The following is a 25,992-nucleotide window of genomic DNA, read 5'->3' as shown; positions in this document are numbered from 1 at the left end:
TTGAATATACCATGGACTGCCAAAAAGATGAACAAATCTGTCTTGGAAGAAGTACAACCAGAATGCAAGGATGGCAAGACTACATCTCACATACTTTGGACATGTTATCAGGAGGGATCAGTCCCTGGAGAAGGACACCATGCTCGGTAAAGTAGAGGTCAGAGAAAAAGAGGAAGACCCTCAAAGAGATAGATTGACACAGTGGCTGCAACAATGGGCTCAAGCATAAACAATTGTGAGGATGGCGCAGGACAGGGCAGTGTTTCGTTCTGTTGTACACAGGGTTGCTATGAGTCGGAACCGGCTCGACGGCACCTAACAACAACAGTGTGAAGAAAGCTTATTAGCCCCATTTTAACAAAGGAGGAAGCTGAGAGTAGGCCATCGAGAGACCGAAACCCTATAGCTTCTCATAGCCCGTCAGTGCCATTCTAGACTAGCCCCCATCATTTCTGGCCTGGACCATTGCACTGCCTTCCATCTGGTCTCCCGGCTGCCACCAGTGCCCCCTACTGTCCACTCTCTATACCGATACCGGGGATGCTTATAAAACATAACTCATGGCGCTTTCCTACTCAGAACACGCCAGCGACTTCCTGTCTCATTCAGAAGTAAATACAATCATCTTAGGATGGTCTCTAAGGCCCTGCAAGGCTTCTGACCTCATCGCCCAGCCCTCTGCCCTCCTCTCCTGCTCCCTGCTGTCGCCACCAGCAGCCTATGAGAACATGAGCGTCATCCATTGGTTTGCTGCTAAGCCCCAGTGCCTAGAACTTTCAGCAGTATGTGTAGTGCTCAGCAACATTCGTTGAAGGAATGAAAAAACATTCCCAAGGTCACCAGCTGGCCAGGGAGGGAGCTGGGGTCACACTAGGTCCCTGGACCCAGAGCTGGGCTCACACAAGTGGGTCCACGGCCTCCTGGTGAACAGACTGAGTGGTGGGAACCTTCTGAGGATTAAATGATCAAATACTCAGAAAGACCTGAACAAGGATGGGCCACAATCTTGATGTCATCCTCATGCGTGTCGCTGCCCACCTGGGGACATCTCCTCTGCAAACCTGGCTTGGGCATCACTTCCTGAGGCAGCTCCCACCCCTCCTCTTACTCTCAAGTTGTTGTTGGGTGCCACGGAATCAGCTCTGACTCAAGCGACCCACATATAACAGAGCAGGGCAAAGACTTCCAGTCCTGAGCCATCTTCACAACAGTAGGTATGCTTGAGCCCAGTGTTGCAGCCACTCTGTGGCAGCCACCATACTCACAAGTGGGAGTGTGATTACGGGAGCAGCAGGCACTGGGCACCTACTGTGTGCAGAGTGGAAGGGTTATTACGGGAACAGCAGCCACTGGGCACCTACTGTGTGCGGAGTGGGAGTATTATTACAGGAGTAACAGGTACTGGGAATCTACTGTATGCAGAGTAGAAGGGTTATTACGGGAGCAGCAGGCACCGGGCACCTACTGTGTGCAGAGTGGAAGGGTGATTACAGTAGCAGCAGCCACTGGGCACCTACTGTGTGCAGAGTGGGAGTGTTATTACAGTAGAGCAGGCACTGGGCGCCTACTGTTTGCAGAGTGGGAGGGTTATTACAGGAGTGACAGGCACTGGGCACCTACTGTGTGCAGAGTGGGAGTGTTATTACAAGAGTGATAGGCACTGGGCACCTACTGTGTGCCAGCAGTTGCATAAACCCCTCACGTCCACCACCTTGTCCAGGCCTCATGACACTGCTGTGATGGGCAGGGTCCCACACTGTCCCCATCTTACAGAGGGGGAGACTGAGGCCTAGGGAGGACAGCAACAGTCTCCAGGCCTCGCAGTGAGGAAGGGAAGAGCAGAAGCAGTGGGATGTTGAGTCCAGAGTCAACTGCTCCTGGCTCTGTCTACCATGATCACACTCGTAATGACCCTCTCCTAGCTCAGGGAACATGGTTCTGTCTTTTGACAGCGCTGGGTTCTCGGCTGTGTATCTTGTTTGCCATCACGTCCCCGTGGTCCCTTGCCACTTTGGAGGGCCCAGGGGCTCACATCCAGCCTGTGAGCCTTCATCTCCCCATTCCAGAACTGCATGAGGTTGCATGGAGAGAGCACTCAAACCCAGGCCTCCCCATGTCAAGCCCAGCATGCCTTCTGCCTTCATCCCTGTACACAAATGACTCCCACAAACATCAGCCTATTTTTTAGATGTTATGGATTGAATTGTGGAAACTCTGGTGGCGTAATGGTTAAGAGCTACGGCTGCTGACCAAAAGGTCAGCAGTTCAAATCCACCAGCTGCTCCTTGGAAATCCTATGTGGCAGTTCTACTCTGTCCTATAGGGTTGCTATGAGACAGAATCTACTTGATGGCAATGGGTTGGTTTGGGATTGAATTGTCCCCCCCACAATAAGTACTGAAGTCCTGGCACCTATACCTGTGTGTGTGATCATGTTTGAAAACAGGGTTTTCTCTGTTATGTTAATGAAGTCATACCATTGTAGCATGGGTTCTAAACCTAACTCCTTCTGAGTTGTGGGAAGAGCAGAAAAGACAGAGACACATACAGAGGGAAGACACATGCTATGCAAGGCTGGTTAACAAGGAAAGGAATATCAAGGATGGCCAGCAGACACTGAAAACTAAGAAAGAGGCTGTGGAAGGAATCAACATGCCCAAGTCCCTGATTTGGACTTTTAGCCCCTAGAACTGTGAGACAATAAATGCATGCTCTTTAAAGCACCCCAGAAATGGACAGGGCCTCACACGTGACCCAGACCAATCCCCCACATTCCAGTGTGGACAAAGGGGACCATTGAGAGGATATGACTTGACTGTGTCATATGGTCAATGACTGCCAGGGCTGGACCTGAACCTCGGTCCAGGAGGGGCAACGTTCTCACGTACCCTAAGATCCTCAGGCCTCTGTGCAGGCCCTGCCCTGAAGGCCACCCACCTGGCAGAGCACAGCCATGGCCTCTGTTGTTTTCATGTCTTCCTCTTCCTCCAGTTGGCTCCACGTCAGCCTGTGCCTCTCCAGGACCTCATGAAACGCCTGTGGGTAAAACGGGAGCTGAACCCTGTGGGCTTCTGGGTGGAGGTTTACTGACCTTTCTTTCTGGAAAATTCTCTCCACTGACCCTGCCTCTCAGATGGTAAGGTGTTCACCCTGGTTTGTACATAAGGAAACAAGGCACCGAGATGTCAACTGTGGCTGAGGCCTGCACCAGCAATCCTGATTTCCAGGTTTTCCAGGAAACCTACAGACTGTGCCTTGTTAACCCAAACTGGGAATCTCTTAGTATCAGGAGGGGCCACAGGTCACCCCCTCATTCCATCTTTCAGCCACATTCTCCCAACCTCACCCTCAGACGTTGGCTGTGGGGGACCACCGCCCAGACCCTGGAGACCACCTGGAGAAGACCGTGGCCTAGCGTGGTGATAGACACTGGGGGTCACAGGTCAGTGTGGTCAGCAGCCAGTGGGGCCTGGCCTGTCCATGCAGCTGGGCACTGGGAGGAGCCAGACACAGCCCTGTCCTGGGGCCCAGCCATGCAGCAGGGTGCAGGGGCAGACACCAGGAGTGCACTGGACGTTCTGGACGCAGTCAGGGAGCGTGTTATCAGGGGTGTCGAGACCGTGACAGATTCCCCGAAAGAAGGAGCTATGGGGGAAAACTGCCCGTGGGGGCCATGTTCAAGTCGAGTCTGTAAGCACGAGGACAGTCCTCTGGGGCAGATGGGAAGCCAAGGCCATCCAGGCTCAAGGGGTGACAGCAGCAAAGACTGGGAGGTGAAAAGCGGCCAGCTCTGGGGAAAGCTGGACGGGGTCCTACGTGATGGCAAGTTAGCAGGAGCCAGGAACAGACAGAGTGGGCAGGGGTGAAATGAGGCAGAAGGGCGGGATCAGAAATTGGGGGGTCTTAGAGGCAGTGCTAGAGGGTTTGGTTTCCATGCATCCCGCATTCATCCATGCATCCATCCATCTTTCGTTCATTCATCTATTAATTAATTAATTCATTCATCCATTTGTTCCTTCCTTCATTCATCTGTTCATTCATTCATCCATCCACCCATCATTAGTTCATTCATTCATTCATCCATCCATCTGTTCATTCATTCACTCTTCCATCCATTTGTTCATTCATTCAGCCCTTCCCTCCTGCATCCATTGTCCCCTAATGCCAGCGTGTGCCTGGCCTGTGCTGAGGTCCCGAGATGTAGAGACAACTCAGTTATCTTCTCTGCACTGGGGACTCTCACCAAACAATGTGACATACAAGGAGAGGGCCCAGAAACCTTGGAGTAACCAAGAGCTATGTAAGCTTATCTTCCTACTCTTATTTCAAAGGATAAGACAGCTACCCCCTGTCCTTGGCCCTTTCGGACAAATCCCAAGCTCCTCTCCCAGGTGGGGGCTCAGGAAGAAGGCTCCCTAGTGGGGAGGGGCAGGTGGACCAAGGGCTGAAAGGCCTTTCCTCTGTTTTTGGGGGGTCCCCTCCCTTGGCTTCTTACTGGGAGGATGCTGCCACCTCCTCACTAGCCCCAGGGAGGGGTCCCATGCCTGGGCTGAGTCTGGACCTAGACACTGTCCCAGGTGGAGCAGAGACGAGCTGTGCCAAACACTAAGACAGAACAGAGTGTAGAGGAGCAGGCTGCCCCTGACTTGGTCTCGTGGAACCCTAACAGCCCCATGAAGGAGGTACAATCATTCCCATTTCACAGATGAGAAAACCGAGGGGTGAGGGGTTATGCCATGTCCTCAAGGTCACTCAGCTAGTTAACACCAGTCAGCATTCAAACTGCAGAGCCCAAATGCTTGACCAACATGCAAGGTGGCCACGAATAAGTAGTCCCCTCGCCCCCTAGTTCCACCTCCAATTACCAGGGAAAACACACAGAGCAGTAACAGGTTTCTGGATTCTCTGAGATTGACAACCTGCGCTGACACCAGCTAATTTCTTCTCCCTCTGGAGGGTGACATCTGGCTTCCCGTCCTCCTGTGGGTCCCCTTATCCCCTTGTCCTTGTCCCCTTCCCATTCAAGGCCATCTCCCAGTCTTGCCCACTCATCCCAGGTTCAGGGCTGGGGGCTACCTTGCTTCCCTGGGACTTGGCACCTGACCAATGAGGGGCTTGTCCCTGTATGGGTGGGCCTACCCTGCATTCCACGACACGGTTGGTCCCCTCTGGTCCATACAACACGTTGCCGGTGCCACCATACACTGGCCACCTCTGGGGAGCCCCTGCTGTGTGCCAGCCCCACGTGAACCTTTCTCCACAGAAACCCAGGCCTGTATCTTCTGGCTGCTTGTCACAACTGGTGTGACCTTGACTAAGTCACGGGTGCCCTCTAGGTCTCAAGCACCAGCCTGCCCATATCCCAGGCTGGCACAGGAGCAGGAGTGTGGGGGACACCACCTGCGTGTGGACTCTCCCATCTAACTGAGGGTGCTGTTACACTGACCACTAGTTTACAGACGAGGAGATGGGGATGCAGGGACTAAGGGCTTGTCTAAGTCACTTGGCTGGCACGTGGGAGGTGAGGCATTCATCTCATGTCTGATGGGTGTCAAGGCCTCCCTCTTCCCAAGCATGGTAAGCGGACCAAGCCACCACCTAGCACTCCTGCAGGGCTGCACCCAGCGATGGGGCCTCAGCTATGGGCGAGAGTCAGGAGCAGGTCACCTTGAGGAAACCCTCTGCGTCGGCGGCCGGCTGAGCCTCGGCCAGGAAGCTTCTCCGCTCCTTGTCATGGGCCAGCGCAAGTCTGCTGGTGGCCTCCGCCTGGTGGGCCAGCGACGCCCTGACGAGGTCTTTGCCCCGCTGGACAAGCTCTGCAGTTGAAGGAAGCACACAACATCACAGTGCGCTCTTGGGCAAGACTTCCAGTGGCCTCTTCTGCCAGCACTGAAGACTTGGCGAAATGTGGGGCAAACCCCATTGTTATCTCAGTTTTGTCACTGAGGCTGGTGTAGGGAGTCCCTGGCCCCTCAAAGCCCCAGATCCCTCATTATTTGAAGGAACTCCCACTGCCCCTGGGTCCAGGGCTCAGGGTCCCACAAGAGGCTTCAGTTAGCTGCTGTGCAGAGTGTGACCAGGATGTAAATAAGATGTATTTTCCTGGGAAAGATGGAGAGGATATTAATTTTGGACAAAAAAGAGCTCGGGGGAGGGGCTAGGTGGGTGGGTGCAGGTGACCTGAGAGGGCAGACAAGAGTCCAAGTCTGCAGGGGAGACTGGAACATTCTAGACTTGAGTCGAGATTCAAAACCCACAAGGATGAGTGCTATGGATTAAATTTTATCCCCCCAAAATATGTGTCCAAGTCCTAACCACTATACCTGTGACTTTGACCCTGTCTGGAAATCGCGTTTTTTTTTTATGTAAATGAGGTCATATGGAGCAGGATGTGTCCTAAACCTAATCCTTTCTGGGTGGTATCTAACGAAAAGAGCAGAACAGACACAGAGAGAGACACAGGGCAAGACAGACGCCAGTGAAGATACATCTATAGGCAGCCAAGGAATGTCGAGAAACACCCGGGGCTACAGACGCAGAAAGAGACCAGGGGTCTTCCCCAAGAGCCCACAGGAGAGAGAGAGAGAGAGAGAGAGAATGAGAGAGAGAGAGAGAGAGATGCTAGCCCTCCCGATGCCCTGAACTCAGGCTCCCAGCCTCCGGAATGTGAGATACTAAATTTCTGTTGCTTAAAGCCACCCGCTCTGTGGTACTTTGTGACAGTGGCCCTAAGAGGCTAACTGTGCCCTGACAGACCAGGAGCCACAGCCCAGGCACTGTCTCATGGGCCACATGGCTCTACTTCTCCCGACATGTGGAAGTGCTGCCCCCAGCCCAGGCCACCCTGCCTCGGCAGCACTGCAGACCCCAGAAGGACCATGTCCCAGACCAGGGCGCCACAGTCCCGCCCACTCACCCCTGCTGAAGTGCTCGGCCTCCTCCCAGAAGGCCTTGTGCTGCCGGGTCAGCAGCTCCTCCTTCTGCTGCCCGGACAGCTTCCCCTCCACCGTCAGCAGCTCCAGGCTTTGGGAGATGGCGGCCAGCCGGCACCTGGTCTCCTCCTGGATCTGCAGCTTCAGGCACTCAATCATCTTGGCCATGTGCTCCCGTGCCAGGGTCCTCTCCAGGATGTCCTGGGGGGAAACAGAGAGACAGTGAGCTGGGGCATCCCGGTTTGTGCTTGATCATGGTATCTGGTTAGTGCATGACCCTAGAGTTGACAATTGGCTCCAACCCAGGCGTCCCACCTCCTTCTGAGCAGAGTGTGGACAAGTTCACAAAGACCTCCCTCATGAGGACACGGAGAGCTCACACAGCGCTCAGTACATAGTGAGTGCTCTGCAGAGCGTAGCTATGTGGGGCGGAATTCAGTCTCTGCATGCAATTAAAAAGGAAAAGCTTCTTTTTTTACAGTCATCCCCTCCCCATTCCGTCCCTGGGTGGCAAAAATGGTTTGTGCTTGCCTACTAACCAAAGGGTTAGCTGTTTGAACCCGCCCAGCGGCACCATGGAAGAAAGGCCTGGTGATTTGCTTCCATAAAGATCACAGCCAAGAAAACCCTATGGAGCAGTTCTACTCTGTAACACATGAGGTCGCCATGAGTCGGAATTGGCTCAACAGCAACAGGTTTGGTTTGGTTTTCTCCCCCCATTCAAGCTGGACCCTTGGCCTCCACAGTCCTGGAAAAGGATTGCATAGAAAAGCAACACTAGACCAAAAAAACCCAAACCCGTTGCCGTCAAGTCGACTCCGACTCACAGCGACCCTATAGACAGAGTAGAACTGGCCCATATAGTTTCCAAAGAGCAGCTGGGGGATTCGAACTGCCAGCCTTTCTGGTTAGCAGCCGAGCTCTTAATCACTGCGCCACCAGGGCTCCAGGATGCTCTTTAGACAAGTCAGAAGTGATTAGGTTTGGAACACTCCCTACATTGATATGTCCCCAATTAGCATAACAAAGAAAACCCTATTCCCAAAGGGGATTACATCCACAGGTATAAACAGGGGTTAGGATTCCAACACATTTGGGGGGAACACAATTCAATCCATCACAGCGGCCTTTCAGATGTGGACATGGCTCTGTCACCTCCTTACCCCAAACCCTGCACCCACTGTCCTCAACTCAAGGGCAAACTCCTGGGCATGGCTGCCAGGCCTCTCAAGACCAGGCCTGGCTTGGTCCCCAGCCTTATCCCTCCACGCCTCCCTGCTGCTGGCCCCCCACCCCCTGGACACCCTTGCTGCCTCCTTCCCCAGAGCCTTCTCTGATCTCTCTTCCCCCTACTAATTAGCCCCTCCTGCATGCTCCCACTGGCCCCCATGCTTCAGTCCTTGAGGAGGTAACCCCAGAGGAAGTCCTTGGTCTGAAAGTCCTTGAAGGCAGGGCTGTGCCTGGGTCACCCATGTCCCCACTGCCCAGCCTGGCCTGACAGTCACTCAGTTCGCTGAGCTGCACTGGTTCCTGTCCTAACAACGTGGGAACAGGCAAGGATAACGACCCCCTGGGCACAGACAAGAACACTGTGGATTATTCAGGAAGACCACTCCACAACTGATGGTGACTTTGAACCCTCCTTGCTTCAGGCCACAGCTGAAGCAAAAACAAAACAAAACAAAACCCAAATCCATTGCTGTAGAGTGGATTCCGACTCATAGTGACAAGCTGATTCTGACTAAACCCTACGGGGCAGTTCTACTCTGCCTTATAGGGTCGCTATGAGTCAAACGAAATCCACTTTACAGAAACGGGATTTTTTTTTTTTTTTTTTTTGCTTTAACAGTCCACCTGACAATAGTCAGCGTGACCACTAGAGGGCATGAGAGGATAAGCGCTGAGTGCCAGGTGCGGGCAGCAGGAAGGGCAGATCAAAATCCAGGGTGAGTGGCCAGGCTGGGTGGGGTAGGGGAGAAATGAGTGGACCATCCTGGCTGCAGCCACCCCTAACGCAATGCTGTGAGGAAACAAAAGCCAATGCAGGCCCCCACGGCTCAGGAACGAGAGCCCAGTCCATGGGTTCCTGTTCATGGAAAGATGGCGGTGGACAATGGGTTGAGTAGGGACAGGGGGCGAAGGCAGGAACCACCGCTCCTCCCAGCCTGCAGCAGAGTCTTTACAAGTGCCAATTCAAAGCTTTGCTCCACCCCTCGTGGCTGCATGACCTCAGACTCTTTACTTACTCTCACGGGGCCTCAGTTTCCTCAGCTGTAAAACCAGTAAACCAGTTGCCATCAAGTCAATTCTGACTCACGGTGACCCCTTGTGTGTCAAAGTAGAACTGTGCTCCACAGGGCGTCCAATGGCTGATATTTCAGAAGCAGATTTCCAGGGCTTTCTTTCAAGGAGCCTCTGGGTGGACTCAAACCGCCAGCCTTTTGGTTGGTAGCCGAGCAAGTCCACCATTGCACCAGCCAGGGGTTATTATTGTTATCACCTTTCACAGATGGGAGTCCCTGGGTGGTGCAAACAGTAAACACGCTTGGCTGCTAACCAAAAGTTGGAGGTTTGAGTCCACCCAGAGGCACCCTGGAAGAAAGGCCTGGTTACCTACTTCCAAGAAATCAGCCACTGAAAACCCTTTGGAGCGCAGTTCTACTTTGACACACATGGGGTTGCCCTGAGTCAGAATTGACTCTATGGCAACTGTTTTTTTTCTTTTAGTAACACCTCACTGATACCGCTCTCATGAAGATTACGTAAGTTAAAATATACGTTGTCATTATTGTTGTTGTTAATTGCCATCAAGTCAGTTCCAACTCATAGTGACCCCATGTATAACAGAATGAAACACTGCCCGGTCCTGCACCATCCTCATCATCGTTGTTATGCTTAAACCCATTGTTGCAGCCACTGTGTCAATCCATCTCATTGAGGGTCTTCCTCTTTTTCGCTGACCCTCTATTTTACCAAGTATGATGTCCTTCTTCAGAGACTGGTCCCTCCTGACAGCATGTCCGAAGTATTTGAGATGAAGTCTTGCCATCCTTGATTCTAAAGAATATTCTGGTTGTACTTCTTCCAAGACAGATTTGTTTTTTCTTTTGGCAGTCCGATATATTCTTTGCCAACACCACAATTCAAAGGTGTCAGTTCTTCTTCAGTCTTCCTTTTCATCGTTCAGCTTTCACGTGCATAGGAGGTGACTGAAAACACCATGGCTTGGGTCAGGTGTACCTTAGTCTTCAAGGTGACATCTTTGCTTTTCAACACTTTAAAGAGGTCTTTTGCAGCAGATTTGCCCAACGCAATGAATCTTTTGATTTCTTGACTGCTGCTTCCAGGAGTGTTGATTGTGGATCCAAGTAAAATGACATCCTTGACAACTTCAATCTTTTCTCCATTTATCATGTTTCCTATTGGTCTAGTTGTGAGGGTTTTATGTTGAGGTGTAATCCATACTGAAGGCTGTGGTCTTTGATCTTCATCAGTAAGTACCTCGAGTCCTCTTCACTTTCAGCAAGCAAGGTTGTGTCATTTGCATATCATAGGTTGTTAATGAGTCTTCCTCCAATCCTGATGCCTCATTCTTCTTCATATAGTCCAGCTTCTTGGATTATTTGCTTCGCATACAGATTGAAAAGTTATCGTAAAAAGATACAACCCTGACGCACACCTTTCCTGACTTTAAACCAGGCAGTATCCCCTTGTTCTGTTCGAACAACTGCCTCTTGATCTATGTAAAGGTTCCTCACGAGCACAATTAAGTGTTCTGGAATTCCTATTCTTTGCAATGTTATCCATAATTTGTTATGATTCACACAGTCAATGCCTTTGCATACTCAGTAAAACACAGGTAAACATCCTTCTGGCATTCTCTTTCAGCCAAAATCTATCTGACATCAGCAATGATATCCCTCCTTCTGCGTCCTCTTCTGAATCTGGCTTGAATTTCTGGCAGCTCCCTGTCGATGTACTGCTGCAGCCACAAGGTAAGATATATAAAGCATTTAAAATAATAGCTGAACACAGTAGGTGAGCCACAGACGTGGATATTTTCATAATTATCTAGGGCAAGTCCCTATATCCTTCTTGTACATCCCAGGAGACTGATTCTAATGACCTCTTGGGTTCCCTTCCAGTTTCGAGATTCGGAGATGCCATATGACCCATCACAGGTCCAAGTGCCCAGCCAGAACTGCTCAGACTCCAGCCCAAGGCTTTAAACTCCTCTAGAGTTTATCAATAAGGCAATCCAAGACACTGAAGCTTCGTCTGTCCTCTTGGGTACGTACAACACAGGCGGAGCTAACCCATCCCTCCTCTGTCCAACCCTAGATTGTAGCCTGCCATGGCTCGATTCGTGTACCCCAAAAACGACAGGCTCATGTCCTAACCTGGGAACGTGACCTTGTTTGGAAATAGGGTTTTTGAAGATGTTGGCAGTTAGGTTAACGTGAGGTCACACTGGTCCTCATCCCATATGACTGGTATCCTTATAAAGGGGGAGAGACACGGTGACAGGGAGGCGCACATGGTGGCAGAGACTGGAATGAGCCATCCATAAGCCAAGGAATTCCAAGGACTTCGGGGAACCAGTGGAAGCTGGGAGAGAGGCAGGGGACAGACTCCCTCAGAGCCTTCAGAGGGAACCAATCTTGCCAACACCTTGATTTTGAACTTCTAGCCTCCAGAACTGTGGGAGAATAAACCTCTGTTGTCCTAAGACGCTTGGTGTGCAGCCCTCAGGAATCTAACACACAGCCCTTTCCAGGAGTCATTGAAGTCATTACAGAGGCTTGTTCCTGTCGCTTCTGCCTGCTGACATGTGACCTGCAGGGTTCTAACAACTGACGCAGACTGGGTGCTTCCTACCTGCCAGGCTCTGTTACAAACGCTTCACTTTATTATTGATACTTGAACACTCTCAACCCTGTGAGACAGGTGCTATTATCACCCCCATTTTACAGATGATGAAACTGAGTCAGTGAGGTTAAGTAACGTGCCCAAGATCACGCAGCTCAGAAAGGGCAATTCGTGGTATGAGCTCAGGTTTCTGGCTCAAGTTTGCATTCTCAACCTCTGGGATAGGGTTTCCTTAACAGGACAAGGCATACAGTAGGTGCCCACTACCGGCCTAGCAATCTACTTCCAAACACCAGCCACTGGAAACCTGGTGAAGCGCAGTTCTTCACTGACACACATGGGGCCACCATGACTTGCAGTCAACTTGACAGCAGCTGGTTGGCCTGGTAGGAAGGTCCTACGGTTCAAACTGGGTGATTACTTGGAATAAACCATCTTTCTCTTTGGAAGTTATTGGCTAATATTTGGTCAGAGTCACCTAAGGATTTTTTTTTTTTTTTTTGGATCAATCGCCTGCTGACAGCAAAAATAAATAGATATTTAGATAGATAAATAATTAAATAAATAAGAGAGAGCAATGCCTCTCTATGCTGATGGGCATTAACACGTCTCAGGAGCCTTACCATTAATATCCAACTCGGAGGGGCCTGGGAGGAGACTGGGATCTCAGGCCAGGCTCAGCTGTGTCCTCAGACAGGATGGGGTATCGGGACCTGGGCTTAGCTGTCTCCTTAGACAGGATGGGTGCTCAGCTGTGTCCTTAGACAGGATGGGGTCTCAGAGCTAGTGTGTCCTTAGACAGGATGGGAGCTCAGGCCAGGCTCAGCTGTGTCCTTAGACAGGATGGGAGCTCGGGGCCCAGGCTCAGCTGTGTCCTTAGACAGGATGGGATCTCAGAGCCAGGCTCAGCTGTGTCCTTAGACAGGACGGGAGCTCAGGCCAGGCTCAGCTGTGTCCTTAGACAGGATGGGAGCTCGGGGCCCAGGCTCAGCTGTGTCCTTAGACAGGATGGGATCTCAGAGCCAGGCTCAGCTGTGTCCTTAGACAAGACGGGAGCTCAGGCCAGGCTCAGCTGTGTCCTTAGACAGGACGGGGTCTCAGAGCTAGTGTGTCCTTAGACAGGATGCGGTCTCAGGCCAGGCTCAGCTGTGTCCTTAGACAAGACGGGACCTCAGGCCAGGCTCAGCTGTGTCCTTAGACAGGATGGGATCTCAGAGCCAGGCTCAGCTGTGTCCTTAGACAGGATGGGATCTCAGAGCCAGGCTCAGCTGTGTCCTTAGGATGGGGTCTCAGGCCAGGCTCAGCTGTGTCCTTAGGATGGGGTCTCAGGCCAGGCTCAGCTGTGTCCTTAGGATGGGGTCTCAGGCCAGGCTCAGCTGTGTCCTTAGACAAGACGGGAGCTCAGGCCAGGCTCAGCTGTGTCCTTAGACAGGGCAGGAGCTCAGGCCAGGCTCAGCTGTGTCCTTAGACAAGACAGGACCTCAGGCCAGGCTCAGCTGTGTCCTTAGACAGGATGGGAGCTCAGGCCAGGCTCAGCTGTGTCCTTAGACAGGGCAGGAGCTCAGGCCAGGCTCAGCTGTGTCCTTAGACAGGGCAGGAGCTCAGGCCAGGCTCAGCTGTGTCCTTAGACAGGGCAGGAGCTCAGGCCAGGCTCAGCTGTGTCCTTAGACAGGGCAGGAGCTCAGGCCAGGCTCAGCTGTGTCCTTAGACAGGGCAGGAGCTCAGGCCAGGCTCAGCTGTGTCCTTAGACAGGATGCGGTCTCAGGCCAGGCTCAGCTGTGTCCTTAGACAGGGCAGGAGCTCAGGCCAGGCTCAGCTGTGTCCTTAGACAAGACAGGAGCTCAGGCCAGGCTCAGCTGTGTCCTTAGACAAGACAGGAGCTCAGGCCAGGCTCAGCTGTGTCCTTAGACAAGACAGGAGCTCAGGCCAGGCTCAGCTGTGTCCTTAGACAGGGCAGGAGCTCAGGCCAGGCTCAGCTGTGTCCTTAGACAGGACAGGAGCTCAGGCCAGGCTCAGCTGTGTCCTTAGACAGGACAGGAGCTCAGGCCAGGCTCAGCTGTGTCCTTAGACAGGGCAGGAGCTCAGGCCAGGCTCAGCTGTGTCCTTAGACAGGACAGGAGCTCAGGCCAGGCTCAGCTGTGTCCTTAGACAGGACAGGAGCTCAGGCCAGGCTCAGCTGTGTCCTTAGACAGGGCAGGAGCTCAGGCCAGGCTCAGCTGTGTCCTTAGACAGGACGGGAGCTCAGGCCAGGCTCAGCTGTGTCCTTAGACAAGACGGGAGCTCAGGCCAGGCTCAGCTGTGTCCTTAGACAGGACAGGAGCTCAGGCCAGGCTCAGCTGTGTCCTTAGACAGGATGGGAGCTCAGGCCAGGCTCAGCTGTGTCCTTAGACAAGACAGGAGCTCAGGCCAGGCTCAGCTGTGTCCTTAGACAGGGCAGGAGCTCAGGCCAGGCTCAGCTGTGTCCTTAGACAGGACAAGAGCTCAGGCCAGGCTCAGCTGTGTCCTTAGACAAGACAGGCGCTCAGGCCAGGCTCAGCTGTGTCCTTAGACAGGGCAGGAGCTCAGGCCAGGCTCAGCTGTGTCCTTAGACAGGGCAGGAGCTCAGGCCAGGCTCAGCTGTGTCCTTAGACAGGGCAGGAGCTCAGGCCAGGCTCAGCTGTGTCCTTAGACAAGACAGGAGCTCAGGCCAGGCTCAGCTGTGTCCTTAGACAGGGCAGGAGCTCAGGCCAGGCTCAGCTGTGTCCTTAGACAGGGCAGGAGCTCAGGCCAGGCTCAGCTGTGTCCTTAGACAGGACAGGAGCTCAGGCCAGGCTCAGCTGTGTTCTTAGACAGGGCAGGAGCTCAGGCCAGGCTCAGCTGTGTCCTTAGACAGGGCAGGAGCTCAGGCCAGGCTCAGCTGTGTCCTTAGACAGGGCAGGAGCTCAGGCCAGGCTCAGCTGTGTCCTTAGACAAGACAGGAGCTCAGGCCAGGCTCAGCTGTGTCCTTAGACAGGGCAGGAGCTCAGGCCAGGCTCAGCTGTGTCCTTAGACAGGGCAGGAGCTCAGGCCAGGCTCAGCTGTGTCCTTAGACAGGACAGGAGCTCAGGCCAGGCTCAGCTGTGTCCTTAGACAAGACAGGAGCTCAGGCCAGGCTCAGCTGTGTCCTTAGACAGGGCAGGAGCTCAGGCCAGGCTCAGCTGTGTCCTTAGACAAGACAGGAGCTCAGGCCAGGCTCAGCTGTGTCCTTAGACAGGGCAGGAGCTCAGGCCAGGCTCAGCTGTGTCCTTAGACAGGGAAGGAGCTCAGGCCAGGCTCAGCTGTGTCCTTAGACAGGACAGGAGCTCAGGCCAGGCTCAGCTGTGTCCTTAGACAAGACAGGAGCTCAGGCCAGGCTCAGCTGTGTCCTTAGACAGGGCAGGAGCTCAGGCCAGGCTCAGCTGTGTCCTTAGACAAGACAGGAGCTCAGGCCAGGCTCAGCTGTGTCCTTAGACAGGGCAGGAGCTCAGGCCAGGCTCAGCTGTGTCCTTAGACAGGACAGGAGCTCAGGCCAGGCTCAGCTGTGTCCTTAGACAAGACAGGAGCTCAGGCCAGGCTCAGCTGTGTCCTTAGACAAGACGGAAGGAAGCTCAGGCCAGGCTCAGCTGTGTCCTTAGACAGGATGGGAGCTCAGGCCAGGCTCAGCTGTGTCCTTAGACAGGATGGGAGCTCAGGCCAGGCTCAGCTGTGTCCTTAGACAGGATGGGAGCTCACGCCAGGCTCAGCTGTGTCCTTAGACAGGATGGGAGCTCATGCCAGGCTCAGCTGTGTCCTTAGACAAGACGGGAGCTGGGGCCCAGGCTCAGCTTTGTCCTTAGACAAGATGGGAGCTCAGGCCAGGCTCAGCTGTGTCCTTAGACAGGATTGGAGCTCAGAGCCGGGCTCAGCTGTGTCCTTAGACAGGATGGGGTCTCAGACCCGGGCTCAGCTGTGTCCTTAGACAAGACAGGAGCTTAGACCAGGCTCAGCTATGTCCTTAGACAGGATGGGATCTCAGAGCCGGGCTCAGCTGAGTCCGTAGCCAGGATGGGAGCTTGGGGCCCAGGCTCAGCAGTGTCCTTAGAAAGGACGGAATCTCAGAGCAGGGCTCAGCTGTGCCCTTAGACAGGATGGAAGCTCGGGGCCCAGGCTTAGCTGTGTCCTTAGACAGGACGGGAGCTCAGGCCAGGCTCAGCTGTGTCCTTAGACAAGATGGGAGCTCAGGCCAGGCTCAGCTGTGTCCTTAGACAGGATGGGAGCTCGGGGCCCAGGCTCAGCTGTGTCCTTAGACAGGACAGGAGCTCCGGCCAGGCTCAGCTCTGTCCTTAGACAGGATGGGAGCTCGGGGCCTAGGCTCAGAGTCATCTGGGGCATTTTCAATCTGGAGATACCAGGGTCCCCACTACAGTCTCATCAGATCGGAATCTCAGGGGTGAGGCCTGGGCACTGCAGGTGAGTTTTTAAAGCTCCCCAGGGAACACGGTGTGGTGAGAAAAAACCTACCCGTCTCTGCCAGTGGGTATCCACCATGGCTGCTCACTGTGCTCACTGGGGCGTGCTAAGACCCCCCAATGCTCAGTTTACGCCTAGACTAGTTAAGTCTATATCTTTGGGGGGACCAAGTGGGGACTTTTTAAAGCTGCCCCGATAACTGCAAAGTGCAACCAGGCTTGGGAACCAGTAATACCCGTCTTCTGGCTACCGGTACCACTTGTCATCAAGTCAGCTCTGATTCATGGGGACCCCATGTGTGTCAGAGTAGAAATGTGCTCCACAGAGTTCTCAATGGCTTATCTTTCAGACATAGACGGCCAGATCTTTCTTCCGAGGACCCTCTGCATGGATTTGAACAGCCAGCCTTTCAGCTAGCAGCTGGGTGTGTTAACCGTTTTCTCCACGATAGCTTCTCTATTTACCAACTGAATGAATGCGTTGCTCTTTTTCTGCAGTATGAAGGGGTTTGGCTGATCACTTGGAGGCTCTCCAAGCCTCGGGATGCCACACCGGTCCTGGGAACATCTCCGTGCCCATCCCGGCCCCGTGTTACCAGAGCGTGCACGTCCTGAGATTCCTGCAGTAACCCCTCGACTTCGATCATTCTTTCTGTTAGAGTCAGCAAGAGCTGCCGGGCTTTGGAGCTGGAACACTTAAACTGGTCCACCAGAAAGTGTGGGATGTTTTCCATCTGTTTCCAGAAAGCTTCCATCTGTGGGAGGAGAGAGAGAAATAAGAGGTGGGGGAGCAAACCTACTTAAGAAAATGACATGGTTTTACTCGGGGATTATAATTCGCTCCTTATCGCAAGTGGGCATTCTAAACAATTGGTGGTGAGTTTATTTTGGCGATCATCGCGTTCTGTGGAGAGTTTCCTCCCTGGGCCACCGTTGGTGTCAATCAACTTGGAGACGGCTTTTCAGTGAACACCAATGCCTTGCTGATGCGGCAGGAACACTGAACTCAGCCAGCTTCAGCGGCTTAAAGACAGGTAATCAGATCCTGGCTGCTACACGGGGGATGTGGGACACGTGATGTTGTCTTGGGAACTTTGGGACCTTTCAAGGGGATTATACATGTTCTGAAAATAAAGGCAGAAAAACTATTTAAATATAGTTGTTACCGTAAAAGTATAAAAAGAATAACATCGCAGAGATGGCACCAGCCATGAACACATTTTGCTTTGAGATCATTTTCCTTTTTCTCCCCTTCTTATCGGGGGCAGAGCTGGGAATCGCCAAGTGGCTGAGAATGCCGGGGGCTTAACGGGAAGCTGAAGGAGCCCTGGTGTTGCAGTGGTTAAATGCTCAGCTGATAACAGCAAGATCGATGATCCAAACCCATCAGCTGTTCCACGGGAGAAAGATGTGGCAGTCTGCTTCCGTGAAGATTATAGCCTAGGGAGCCCTACGGGGCTGTTCCACTCTGTACTACAGGGTCGCTCTGAGTCAGAATTGACTTGACAACAGTTTTTTTTTTCTGGGTAATGTGAACCTGTAATCCCAGCTCTGAAAACGACAATGCCAGGAATCATAGAAGCTTTCCTTTACGGTACGCCGCTTGTGTGCCAATATATAAAATATGTATCGGGAGGGCACGGCACAAACGGTTAAGTGCTCGACTACTAACCGAAAGGTTGGCGTTCAAACCCACCCAGAGGCGACTTGGAAGAAAAGCCCTACTGATCTGCTTCCAAAAGGTCACGACCTTGAAAACCCTGGAGCACGGCTCTACTCTGCAACGCACGCGGTCCTTGTGACTTGGAATCAACTTGATGACAGCTGGTTTGGTTTAGGGACAGGCTCAGAGTAGTCAGGTAACTTCTCACAGGTCGTGGAGCTAACGAGAAGCAGAATTTGATGGAGGTCCATGCTGTGAGGCTGAGATTTTCTCTCCATTTTGGCTCTGCCTCCCAGAAGTGAAATGAACACTTCTCCTTGCTGGACAGGACATGGGAGAGGACAAGGGTTAGTGGCACCAAAACCCCATACTGATCTTGCTGCTGTTGTTGTTAGGGGCCACAGAGTCGGTTCCAACTCATAGTGACCTTCTGTATAACGGAAGGAAACGTGCCTGGTCCTGCACCACCTCCAGGGTTCTCGGTATGTTTGCGCTCGTTGTTGCAGCTACTGTGTCAGTCCATGTCATTGAGGGTTTCTTTATTTCACTGACCCTCTACCTTACTGAACAGGATGTCCTTTTCTAGCCAATAGTCTTTCCCGCTGACACAGCCCAAGTAAGCGAACTGATGTCTCACCATCCTCATTTCTAAGGGTCATCCTGGTAGTAACATTATTTTGCTGCTAAAACCCACTGCCATTGAGTAGATTCTGACTCATAGCAACCCTGTAGGACAGAGTGGAGCTGCCCCATAGGGTTTCCAAGGCTGTAATCCTTACAGAAGCAGACTGTCACATCTTTTTCCCATGGAGCCACTGGGTGGGCTCGAACAGCCGACCTTTCTGTTAGCAGCCAAGCACTTAACCACTGCACCACCAGGTCTGATTTGGTTGCTGCAGCTACATAAAAATGACAATTCCGCTCTGTCAACGTTAAACACCCAGTCATTCAGACCGTCCACCTCCCAGGAGCTGGGCACTGCCAGGAGAAGGCCCACACCTGCAAGAAATGGCACCTCTCTGAAAGTTTGGCCCCCTGTCACGGGGACTCACTGCAGCTTAGTAAGCCCTTTATCTGCCACTGCTCAGCTCCTCACCCCATCCCCACCAGGAGGGACTTCAGACCTAACCGCAACCCTCAAGCTCTCCAAAGGCTCTTGCCCCTCTCCCAACAACAGGTAACACACCTTCCAATTGTTGTATGAGAATGTGGACTATCAGCTAAGCTACTGACCATGGAGGCAGGGGTGGCTCAGTGTTAGGACTCTTGTCCTCCATGAGGAAGCCTGAGGTTCGAGTCCTGGCCAATGCACCTCATGGGCAAACACCACCCATCTGTCGGTGGAGGCCTGTGTGTTGTTACAATGCTGAACAAGTTTCAGTGGAGGTTCCAGACTAAAACAGACTAGGAAGAAAGGCCTGGGGATCTACTTCTGAAAATCAGCCCATGAAAACTCTGTGGAGTGGGCGAAGCAAGAGGGCAAAGTGAGTGGTCACTCTCATTTACTCCCCTAGCAACTAGCCCACTGAACAATGAATTAAAACAAGCACAGACTGAGATCTCAGAAATTCAGATGGCAGCTGAGGTGTTGGAGAATCGGGGTGAGTCCAGAAGTGGTGGAGAGGAGGAGCGAGGGCAGCACAGAAGCTGGGAGAACCTACCTGCTAACATTTGGAGCGCTAGCTTATTGCAGCCATTTTGGGATGTGGGTGGGCAAAACCCGAAATAGGTAACACAGAAGAGGAGCTAACCCGAGGAAACCTGAGTTTGAAAGGCAGCACAGGTTGGCCACGTGGGTTCAAGGGCCGCACAATTGGTGGGGGGCAAAGGGAGACCTTGGCACTGTGAGAGAATGGTCTTGTATCTTACCGAGGTCCGAGACGGGCAGACACTAGGACCAGGAGGAACTGCAAGGGCTTCAGGACGAGAGGAATGCACTGGATGGTAACACAGAGGGCAACAGTTGGTTCTCTGCCCACAGAGGGACACTGTGGGAGCACCTGTGCAGGAGTCCATGCGAGGGAAAGACATGGAGAGCCCCCAACCTTCTCCACAGGAAAGCCGAGCCCCACCACTGCTTATGTCAGCATCTGCGACCAGCTAACCCCCAAACTGTGCATGCGTACTGAATTCCAGAGATCAAGTATCCAGAACTCCTGAATCAGCAGTGGAAAAAAACCTAAGGATTAGAGTGCCTTCTAGTGGTTCAAAGGAGAAGATACAAAGTCCGCTGCTGGTGGATCCATTCTGACTGGTAGCAACCCTGTAAGGCACAGTGGAGCTGCCCTCTGGGGTTCTCAGGGCTATGAGTCTTTGCAGAAGCAGGCTGCCACATCTTTCTCCCATGGAAGAAATACAAAAATATGAAAGAAATACAAAAAGATCAACTCCACATCATATCTTAATAAAATTCTTGAAAACCAAAGACAAGGAGAGAATTTGAAAGCAGGAAGAGAAAAACACAATAGAACATACCATGAGTCTTTCATAAGAAACAGTGCAGATTTCTCCCCAGAAATTCTACAGGCAAGAAGACAATGGAGCCACAAATACAAAATACTGAATGAAAGCAATTGCCAACCAAGAATTCTTTATCCAGCAAAGTTGTCATTCAAAAACAAGGGAATAAATCAAGACATTCCCAAGCAAACAGAAGCTCTGGGAATTTGCCACTACCAGACCAGCTCTGCAAGTATTACTCAAGGGAGTGCTCCAAAGGGAAAGGCAAGAGCATTAAATAAATACTAGTATCTATACATGAGAAAAATAAATAGATGAAAAATAAGAGAGAAAGAGAGCTCTTTGAAAAAATACTGCAAAGTGGGCAATCACAAGGACCAACTATATGATATTTTCAGGAAATAAACTCAATAATTAGATTCTACCAACAATACAACATCAAGTTGGTAAGAAACAAGTACACAGTACACTTATGGGCTATAGGTGGTATATTGATGCTAACGGAGACATACCTACAGAAATGGGGAGGGAGAAGCATATCAGGAATAGATTTAATATGTTAAGGTTGTATGTTAACTGTTGTTCATATGTTAAATGTTACAGTTGTAAGTTGTGTAATATATGTGGTAACCACTAAGAAATCACCCAAAAAAAGGACTCATAAGAAATGAAGGAAGAAGCAAAAAGGCTCATCCCAAGAAAGCAGCCAAATACAAACAAAATCAGAATAAAAAAGAAGATAGGAAACACTCAAAAAACAAGTTGTAAAACGAGTGAGGTAGACAGTTCATTTTCAGCAATATCCTTAAACGGAAATGGTCTAAACGCTCCATGCAAAAGGCAGAAGTGGCAGAATGGGTTAAAAAAAAACATAATCCATCCTTTTGCTGTCTACAAGAAACACATCTTAGACATAAGGACACAAATAAACTGAAAATAAAAGGATGGAGAAAAATATTCCATGCAACCAGTAAACAAGAAAGATCAAAGGGGGCCATACTGATAGAAGATAAAATACTTCAAATCAAAATCTGTTACAAGAGATAAGGAAGGTACAGGTCAATTCAACAAGAAGATATAACAAGTATAATTATACATGCACCTAACAGAAATGCTCCAAAATACATGAAATAAATACTGATTAATATGAAAGGAGAAATAGACATCTCCACAATAAGACTAGGGGATTTCAACACACCACTTTCAATACAGGTAGATCATATAAAAAGGAGATCACTAGGGACCATGAGAACTTAAATAAAACCATAACTGCTGGTGGGACTGTAAAATGGTACAACCACTACAGAAAACCGTGTGGAGCTTTCTCAAAAAACTAGAAACGTAACTACCCGATGATCCAGCAATTCCACTCCTAAGTATATACTCTAGAGATCAAAAATAATGACATGCACAAAAAGATGCACACCTATGTCCACTGCTGCTTTATTCACAACAGCAAACACATGGAAACAACTAAAATACCCACCAACGGATAAACGATGAGCAAATTGTGGCACATACGTACCATGGAACACTACGCAACCATAAAAAACGATGATGAGTCCGCCAAACATATTACAACATGGATGCACCTGGAGGGCGTAATGCTAAGTGAAATAAGCCAAGCATATAAGGACAAATATTGTATGATCACTCTTTTATAAGAAGACAAAAATAGATATATACAGAGACAGCAATCTTCATTGGTGGTTACTAGGGAGAGGTGGGGGAGGGGAAAAAACACTTTGGATGGTAGAAACTTGTTATTTTTGGTGACGAGAAAAGTGGCACCAAATGTGGATGGAGCGAGCACAGCACAACCTAAGTAAGAGATGTCGCTGAGAAGCACTCAAGAGAAAAAGTTATCTGTACTAAAAAATTGGACATATACAAGATGGCAACAACTCCAACAAAGACCAAAAAATGAGTGGTATCTGGATGGGAATAGGCACAACGATATATGGGTAGGTACAGGACTATACATAAATGAGAAAAGAGAAAACTATGTTGTTGCTGTTAGGTGCCATGGAGTCAGTTCCGACTCATAGTGACCCTGTGTACAACACAATGAGACACTGCCCGGTCCTGTGTCATCCTGTTATGCTTGAGTCCGTTGTTGCAGCCACTGTAGAACTATCTGTAGGTATATTTAAATACAAATACATAGGTGCAGGCCCATATATTTATTTAAGACACAAATATGGATACTCCTCAAATATAACCAAATACCTTCCAAGATTGGTTTTCTGGGTTTGAAAACTTAGGACCGTAGTCTCATGGGACGACTCAGTCAATGGGCATAGCATAGTTCATGACAATCATGCTCTGTATCCTAGTGAAGTAAGTAGCACCTGAGGTCTTAAAAACTTGTGAGCAGCCATCTAAGTTACAACTGCCGGTCTCTACTTGTCAAGAGGAATAGAGTAAGAAGGTAACCAAAAGCTCAGTGAAGAAGTAAGTCAACACAAGCCATGACTTCATCAACCCTGAGATCAGAAGAACTAGATGGTGCCCAGTTACCATCACTGACCGTTCTGACTGGGATCACAATAGATGGTTCTGAATAGAATCAGAGAAAAATACGAAGCAGAACTCAAATTCTTAATTAAAAAAAAAAGTCAAACTAGAACAATAGAGAACAGAGGACTCTCTGAGACCATCACCCTGAGACACTCCTGAAACCTAGAAGCCAGCCTATCCCCCAAGATCACCTTTTAGTGAAATAGCAGAGTGGCACACAAAATAAAAGATATTACCTGTAAGATCAGTGCTCTACTTAGAAAGCATATGTATGAGACCAAAGGCTCAACAATTACTCCAAAGAAAAGATGAGAAGAGAAGGGGCAGAGAAGCTAGAGCACTAGAAATAGAACAACCAGAACACAATTAAAGAGAATGTTGACACACTGGGAAAAATGTAACTAATGTTACTGAACAATTTGTGTGGAAATTTTCAAATGGGAACCTGATTTGCTTTGTTAACTTTCACCAAAAACTCGATAAAATATTATTAAAAAAAAAACCCTATGGGTCATAACGGCCTAATCCACAATCAATCACAGAGATGGCACAGGACTGGGCAGCCTTTTGTCCTGTTGTGCACGGGGTCTCTATGACTCGGGGGCTGACTTGCTGGCAGCTAACAACATTGAAGTTGACAAGGATTTCACTTTACTTGGATCCACAATCAACACCCATGGAAGTAGCAGTCAAGAAATCAAACACATTGCACTTGGGCAAATGTGCTGCAAAGGACCTCTTTAAAGTGGTAAAAAGGAAAGATGTCACCTTGACGACTAAGGTGCACCTGACCCCAAACTATGGTGTTTTCAATCACCGCACACACGCATGTGAAAGCTGGACAGTGAATAAGGAAGACCGAAGAATTGATGCCTTTGAATTACGATGTTGGCAAAGAATATTGAATAGACCACAGACTTCCAGAAGAATGAACAAATCTGTCTTGGAAGAAGTACAGCCAGAATGCTCCTTAGAAGCAAGGATGGTGAGACTTCTGAGGAAGACCCTCAATGAGATGGATTGACACAGTGGCTGCAACAATGGGCGCAAGCATAACAACAATTGCGAGGATGATGCAGGAGCAGGCAGTGTTCTGTTCTGTTGTGTACTGGGTCACTATGAGTCATAACCAACTTGATGGCACCTAAGAACAACAACAAAAGAGCTAGCAGATATTGGGTGCACTTTCATGGGCTATGCAAAGCAGGCAGGCTCTAAGTGGCTAAAAATCTACTTATTTGGGCTATTTTTAAACACAGCTGGATGTGTACCAATTTGAGTTTGGTGCCCGTGGTCTTTTTTGGGCCCACGGGCCTCAGCTTGCTATGAAGAAGTAAACAACTTGGGGCCAATACAGAGAGGCCATCCTTGACTCATCTACAAAACTGGTCCCTTCAAAATAGAAACTGGACCAAGCCACCCCCTGCATGAAGCCTACGAGAACTTCTACTAGCCTCCAGCTAAAGTGCAACCTCTCTGGCGTGACATGGAAACCTTCAGGCCACATCTCTTTGGCTTTTTCTTCTCTCCCTGTTCCCCATAGCTGCAACAATGGACTCAAACATACCAACGATCACGAGGATGGCAAAGGACTGGGCAACATTTTGTTCTTTTATACATAAGGTCACCATGAGTCAGACAGAGCTCACTAGACAGCAACTAACTACATCAACAACCTGCTCTCCAGGCCTCTCTGCCTCCCTCTTCTGCCCAGCCATCAACCAGCGTCCTTGCTTCTTCCAACTAGCCTTTGGATAGTCCTTTCTCTATGGAAACATTCCTGGCTCTGGGGTAAAACGAACTCTTCTCTGCCCTGTGCCTCGGCCTTCCGTGGTGCTTGTATCTACCACGGCACCTGGAACCCCAGAGAGTCATCATTTGCTTATCGTTGGTCTCCACCACCCTGGCTATGAGCATGTCTTGGGCACGGCCAAGGCCAAGTTCATTTTGAATCCCCAGTGCCTAGCACAATGCTTGACAAAGAGTGGGTGCCAAGAAAATGCTTTTAAATAAATATCATCAGAATACTGAGGAACGGACTAGGGGTGGTGCAGCCCCAAAGGGAAAAAGATCTTTTTGGGAAAACCATCCTTTCCAGAATTTACAACACGCTTCTGTGAGTGATGCCTGGCATTTGAGAAGTTAGTAGCTAGCATCAGCTCTACTCCACAGGGCAGTAATGACATAGAGGGTTACACCAAGCTTCACATTGAATGATAAAACGATCAATCTAAAATTTAAATGAAGGAAATTCATTAAAAAGCTTCCTCTGTAAATCCGCTCCTAAATTACACTTTCTCTATCCCTTCACTTCGGAAACTGGATTTCTGCTTCCAGGGCAGAACACGACAGGGAATTCACGTATTAAACAGGCGTCTCAGTATCATTGCTTTAATCTAACCAATTTGACTGTCCCAGAAACTGAGGTTTTTTTTTTTTTTTTACAGAAAGAAAATCCATCACATACGTTATCTATTAGCTGCTCAGAGTATTCTCTCTCCTTCCTTTCCACGTCGGCCAGGGTGATGTATTCAGAGTCACAGGCACCCAACATTTCCGTGTTTGACAGCTTGGTCTGAAGTTCCTTTTCTAATTCCTCCAAGTCCTGAAAAAAAGAAAGCAAGTAGACAGAATAATCTCATGTGTCTTAAGTTCTAGGAAGATCAAGGCTTTTCTTCTTCACATTATCACGAAATTTAACCATAATTAAATCCTCTCTGTGCGATGTTCTACTTAAAATTTGATAATAAAAATCTACTTTTCTAATTTAATATCGAGCATCAAGAATAATGGATTATTTTCTTCTGAATAAAAAAAATTAGACTGTATATTGAACAAAAAACAAAAGTTTATCTTTCAGAACTTATGGAGATCTGGAAAATGTCATTTTAGGGGGCTGGGAAGGAATGTTTCTTCAATACTTCCCCGATTTCCATGGGGAACGATTACTCACTGCACCCCAGGGGGAGGAAGCGCTATGTATTTGATTGATGGATTCCAGAGCAGGAAGTGAGCACAGTGGTCCAACCCACCCAGCCTCTCCCTCTTCAGCATGGACCCTCCAGAGAAGGCTATTGCTCTGGTCTGGCCTCAGCCCACAGAA

The 25,992-nt window shown here is 50.0% G+C and overlaps 1 protein-coding gene across 1 annotated transcript in view; it reads right to left on the bottom strand.

The window, feature by feature from the left end:
• Positions 1–25,992, bottom strand: part of EVC (EvC ciliary complex subunit 1) — a 111,883-nt gene that overhangs the window by 41,636 nt on the left and 44,255 nt on the right. Inside the window, exons 7-11 of the mRNA XM_064286326.1 lie at positions 25,357–25,494; positions 16,843–17,001; positions 6,917–7,133; positions 5,668–5,816; positions 2,938–3,036 (exon numbers count right to left, since the gene is read on the bottom strand). Coding sequence (XP_064142396.1) covers positions 2,938–3,036; positions 5,668–5,816; positions 6,917–7,133; positions 16,843–17,001; positions 25,357–25,494 — 762 coding nt within the window. The remainder of the gene's footprint in view (positions 1–2,937; positions 3,037–5,667; positions 5,817–6,916; positions 7,134–16,842; positions 17,002–25,356; positions 25,495–25,992) is intronic.

This window comes from Loxodonta africana, chromosome 5 (genome assembly GCF_030014295.1).
Source record: "Loxodonta africana isolate mLoxAfr1 chromosome 5, mLoxAfr1.hap2, whole genome shotgun sequence".
NCBI lineage: Eukaryota > Metazoa > Chordata > Mammalia > Proboscidea > Elephantidae > Loxodonta > Loxodonta africana.
Note: the sequence above shows the minus strand (reverse complement) of the source record. Positions and strands in the feature narration are given on the sequence as shown.